Raw genomic sequence first — 5,100 nt, 5'->3', positions numbered from 1 at the left:
CTCTCCCTCCCTCCCTGGGCAAACCTCCCCCAGCCCTTAAGTAGGCCTGGGCTACCAACCCTGGATAGCCACGTGGGCTCCGTTCATTGGTCCACACTCACGCAAGCAGCTTGTGATCACCGGGTGTTGATCGCAAGGGTCTGGCCTTAGCCAAATAAGGAATTGCTTATCCTGGAGAGCACACGCTTACAGATTGCCGAGAGCAGAAGCCAGCGCCATCTTTTAGGTGCAGCTCCACGCAGCTCTCTACATCTTTGCCCCTGTAATCTCAAGGTACTCTTCTGTCCCAAAGCACCCTTCATTTGCAAGAGAAGTGAAGCCTCTGTTTCAGGCTGACTTACTGTGGTCAGAAAGCAGAGAACATTAGGAAGGACCTAAAACAGTGGTCCTCAGACTTCCCAATGCTGCAACCTTTAATACAGTTCCTCATGTTATGATGATGTCCAACCATAAAATTATCTCATTGCGACTTCATACCTTAATTTTGCTACTGTTTCGGATCGTAATTTAAGTATCTGATATGTAACCCCCAAAGAGGTCACAACTCTGGCTGACCTCTGCTCTAGTCTGTGCCTTGTCAGCGTTCCAGTAGGAAGACAGCAAGAGGCTCAAGGGCTTTGTTGGTGTTTTTGTTTGTTGACCCTTAAGAATATTGAGATTTTCTGGATGGAGGTGGGTGAGATTTTCAAGCATACAAATAGAAACCCTTCTTAGAGCTGTATTTTAAAATAGTAGTGTCCCTTCACTGTGAGGAAAAGTTCGATTAAACCACTAAATAGAACATAGAAAATTATGATTTTGCTATACTTTAAAATTATATCAAATTATACTCATATTCTTACCAATCTTCTGGATATCTTTAGCATGGAAGATAAATAATTTTTCCATTTCGTCCTGCTCACACCATGCCTGGGGGTAGGGATGCTGATCACAGTCCCGCTGTGCACACTGGAAGCCAGACTAGTCCAAGAAGGCTTTCACTAGCAAGCTCTTTAGCTTTTAAAATACTTCATTTCTTCTTATTCCAAAGTAATACACAGTTATTGTGCCAAATTTAAACATCTCATAAAGCTCTGACAGCCCCAGAGCCGGCAGCTAGGAGCTGTCTGTGATTTCCTTCAGCACCATTTCACACCACGTATCTGCTGCCTGCCAGCTTGCTGCTCATTTCAAAGCCTTTCTTGTCCTTTACCGTCTCATGGCTATGCCATCACTTAGTGAGCCAGTGTTCAGTGCTGAGCTGACAGATGCAGCGCCACTGCAGGGCACAGCATTTCCTGTTCCTGCAGGAAAGTAGAGGTGGGAGAGATGGTTCCGCAGATGCTAACATTCATTTCCACCAACATCACTAAATTGTTTCTAACAAGTTCTGTTCCCAGTAACAGCATATGGGAGTCTCACTGTCTTGCTGGACATTACCGGCCACTGTAGTACTTCTCAGACTGAGAGTGGGGCTCAGTCATTTCATTCGTCAGGCCGGGCTGGGGAGACTGTGGGCGTGTGGCTAGGCAGTGTTCCCTGTTCCTGCCATTGCGAGCCTTGCCTCATTTCCAGGTGCGCTGTTTATCAGTGTCTAGGGATTTTTTTGTTTTTTGTTTTGTTATTATTTTTGTTTTTTCAAGAGGGTTTCTCTGTGTAGCACTAGCTGTCTTGGAACTCGCTTTGTAGAGCAGGCTGGCCTCAAACTCACAGAGAGCTGCCTCTCTCTGCCTCCCAAGTGCTGGGATTAAAGGTATATGCAAGAGGCAGCCAGCGTTGTTAATGCTAGAGTATTATTCCATGTGGAGTGTGCACGGGAAGCAAGGTATAGAAGAGAGATTAAATATGGTTTGGAAAATCATTTCCCCTTTCTGTGACCCATCTGTCTCTTTTTGATCCTAGCTGCGATACTATGATTCGGGGGAAGACACAAGCTGTAAAGGCCACATTGATCTGGCTGAAGTAGAAATGGTTATCCCTGCTGGCCCCAGCATGGGAGCCCCAAAGTATACAAGTGACAAGGCTTTCTTTGATGTAAGTTCACCTTTCCTGCTCTGCAGCAGATCTCTCGTCACCTCCCATCATCACAGGTCCCAGAGGAGTTGATAGTCACTAGATACGGGCATCTTACGGCTCTGCATGAGTGGCAGACTAACCCCATGCCTTTCCTTTCCCACTGCCCAGAGCCTCTGTCCCTCCTCAACCTCACTATAGCACTGTCAGTCACTGCCTTAGTCTCTCTGGAGCGGGGAGAGGAAAGTTAGGTAGAGTGAAGCACGAGGAAAGCTGACATTTTCCTGGAGTTGCCTTTGAGGAAGGTGGGGGAGGGCCTCAGAACCAGCTGGCGCCTCTGGCCTCTCCCATACACAGCACCAAAGCAGAATGGTGAGAAAGCTTGAGGGGAACTGAGCCGCCCCTTTCTTCAGTTGGGGCCATAACAGAAGCCCAGAGCCAGGGAACAACATCATAGCCTGTACAGGGATGCAGAGTATGACCTCCCACTTGATGGCACCAGCTTCATCCTAAGGATTAGTTAGTCGGGGACTAAATATCTTCTGGTTTTGCATGGCCCTTAGAATACTCCACAGTCTACCTCAAGGTGACAGATGATGTTAGAACAAGCAGTTATGTCTTAACAAGTTGGGACGCGTTTGGCACTCACACAAAGCCATAAAAAGCCTGCTTTATCTGTTCCTCTGTCATTTGGTTCTATAGCTCAAGACCAGCAAGCGTGTGTATAACTTCTGTGCTCAGGACGGACAGAGTGCCCAGCAATGGATGGACAGGATCCAGAGCTGCATCTCTGATGCCTGATGCCCATGGCTGGCCAAGCACAAAAGGTAGAGGAGCTCATCTGCCAGACAGGAGCGGACGGTGGTCATCCCAGAACTGAGGTTCTGCTTACCCTGTCTCTTATTGAAGCAATTGCCTTGTCACACAGGTCTGGTAGGCGCCCAGGCCCCTCACAGCCTCATCCCAGCTGCGGATCAGAGGAAGCTCCGAAACCAGCTGCCATCATCTCCTAGGCAAGGTAGCTACTGCCTGAGTCCTCGTAAAGGTCCTTTTTGTTCTCCAAGGTCATAATTTCCTTCCAGAACTTTTGACAACAAAAATCCAAAGCCTCCAAAGGTCATAGAATGTCCTGCATGTGTTTTCCATCTGACACACCTACTTTTATGCCTAACCTTTGAAATACTCACCTCCCTGGTGCTGCCAAAAGGTGCTTTCATGGTCCCTGCCCTGCCTTGGAGCTTCACTGCGGGGGACATCACCACTCAATGACAGGCTAAGAAGGAGTGCACAGGATTCTGATGGGAAAAGCAACAGTGGGCCTGGGCCAGTGCAGACAACACTGCATCAAACCGCTGGTCTCCGAGGACCCTGTGCCTATGTCCCGTGTCCTCTCCTATTCCTCGACAGCTTTCTGTGAAGTGACAAGCAGCAGCATGTATGACCCACAGAACACGGGAGCAAGTTGGAGACTGAGGCCAGCTGCTCACCAGCACGCACCTGGGACAAAGCTACATAACCAGCCAGCACTGCTCTGAGAAGTAAGAACTGCTCTTACACTCTCTCAGTTACAATAACCTTGTCCTTTAGCTTAAAACTCAAGGATGCAGTTCACCTCTATGAGCCTGAGCAGCCGCTGCAGCCGCTTGGTCTCTGATGGCTTGATGGATGTGTTTGTTTTGAAATGTTAATATGTTAAATACCAAACTAATATTTCAAAATATGTATATATGATTTCTATATGCTGATTTTTCAGGTAGCCTGCTTATAATTTAATAGAAAAATAGCTAAACTGATAAGATTTTAGAAATAAAAGATTGTTTCCTTTTTAAAGAATAAAAACTACTTTGTAGATTAAAAATAAATCAGATTTTCAAATTAAAAATTATCAACACACTAGAAAATAGAACTGTATTAATATATAAGAAATTGGGAAATAAAAATGAAGGAATTTTTATCATATTCATTTTATAAATTTGCCACCTGTGAAAACGGTTTTTGCACATTATTTGTATTTTTCTTTGTATATGAAATAATTTTTTGTACTTTGTAAACTATGGAGTCCATTGTACTTTCAGCTCTTTGAGACTGTGTGCACTACTGCTTTTGTAACTGGATTCTCTTAACTTTCATGAAGGCATTACAGGCCCGAAGTACACTAACCACCCGGAATTAAATTTATTTCTTAAGAAAAACTGGCTCTTGTGTACTGTGAAGTCAGGCTTGTTCTACATTGCCCACTACTCAGGAGCAACATCCCATTTGGGCCTTGGAAGCATCAGAGATGCTGGACTGCAGCCATGAGCTTCTGGGTCCTGACACAGAAGGTCGTCCTCTCTGCTTCCCCAGTAAGCTGTGCTAGTGGCTATGCTCCTGCTTCTCAGGCCAGAATTTACTACCTGTGGTGGATGGCAGATCATAAAGATTGCAGGCAGAAGAAATTGAAGTTCTGGTGCATCACAGATTTTTCTGGGTTGAGTTATTGGTTTCAGTTTTGAATGGCACTCTGGTTAAGTCTCTGGAGTTTGCCTTACAGTGCTGAAAAGAGTGCCAGTCCTTATCTTAGCCCTCAGCAGGTCAGAGTGCTCCAGGAGCATCAGAAGCCTGGACAAAGCAGTGTTGGTCCCTCCTTGAGCCTCCAGGTACATATGACCCAGCCAAGGGGTCTCCCTGCCACAATGCCCTACTGTGACACTGAAATTCAGGAGGGAAACTGGAACCAGGTGCTGAGCAAGTTCGATGCCCAGAGTCATATTGAGACACCCTCCATAGCTGCAAAGCTAAAGGGGAAGGACAGACAAGCAAGGCTGTAGCAAGTCCCAAGCTGTGACTCTGGAAGATGCCATCATTGGGTCTTGCTAGCATAGTCATTGTGGCCAAGTCGTAGATCCTCTCAAGTCCCTCTCCACCGCCTCCACTCCAGAACCAGAGCTTCTGCCCCTAACCCTGGCTCCCTCTGTGGAAACTGACATTTTAGTTATTTTGCCATGGTTTAAAAGTTACTGAATAATATCATCATAGGATGAAAACTTTGTCAAAGAGCCTGGCTTGATAAGCAGGCAATGCCCAGTGGGATTATGGGGGTGTGCCCTCACACCTTGCCCTGTTGTT

The 5,100-nt window shown here is 46.3% G+C and overlaps 1 protein-coding gene across 1 annotated transcript in view; it reads left to right on the top strand.

Moving 5' to 3' along the window:
* Sbf2 (SET binding factor 2) overlaps window positions 1-3,949 on the top strand; it is a 412,779-nt gene extending 408,830 nt beyond the window's left edge. Inside the window, exons 41-42 of the mRNA XM_026781117.1 lie at window positions 1,882-2,013; window positions 2,695-3,949. Of these exons, the coding sequence (XP_026636918.1) occupies window positions 1,882-2,013; window positions 2,695-2,793 (231 nt within the window). The 3' untranslated portion in view covers window positions 2,794-3,949. The remainder of the gene's footprint in view (window positions 1-1,881; window positions 2,014-2,694) is intronic.
* Window positions 3,950-5,100: the final 1,151 nt, after the last annotated feature.

Source organism: Microtus ochrogaster, chromosome 8, assembly GCF_000317375.1.
Source record: "Microtus ochrogaster isolate Prairie Vole_2 chromosome 8, MicOch1.0, whole genome shotgun sequence".
NCBI classification, from domain to species: domain Eukaryota; kingdom Metazoa; phylum Chordata; class Mammalia; order Rodentia; family Cricetidae; genus Microtus; species Microtus ochrogaster.
Note: the sequence above shows the minus strand (reverse complement) of the source record. Positions and strands in the feature narration are given on the sequence as shown.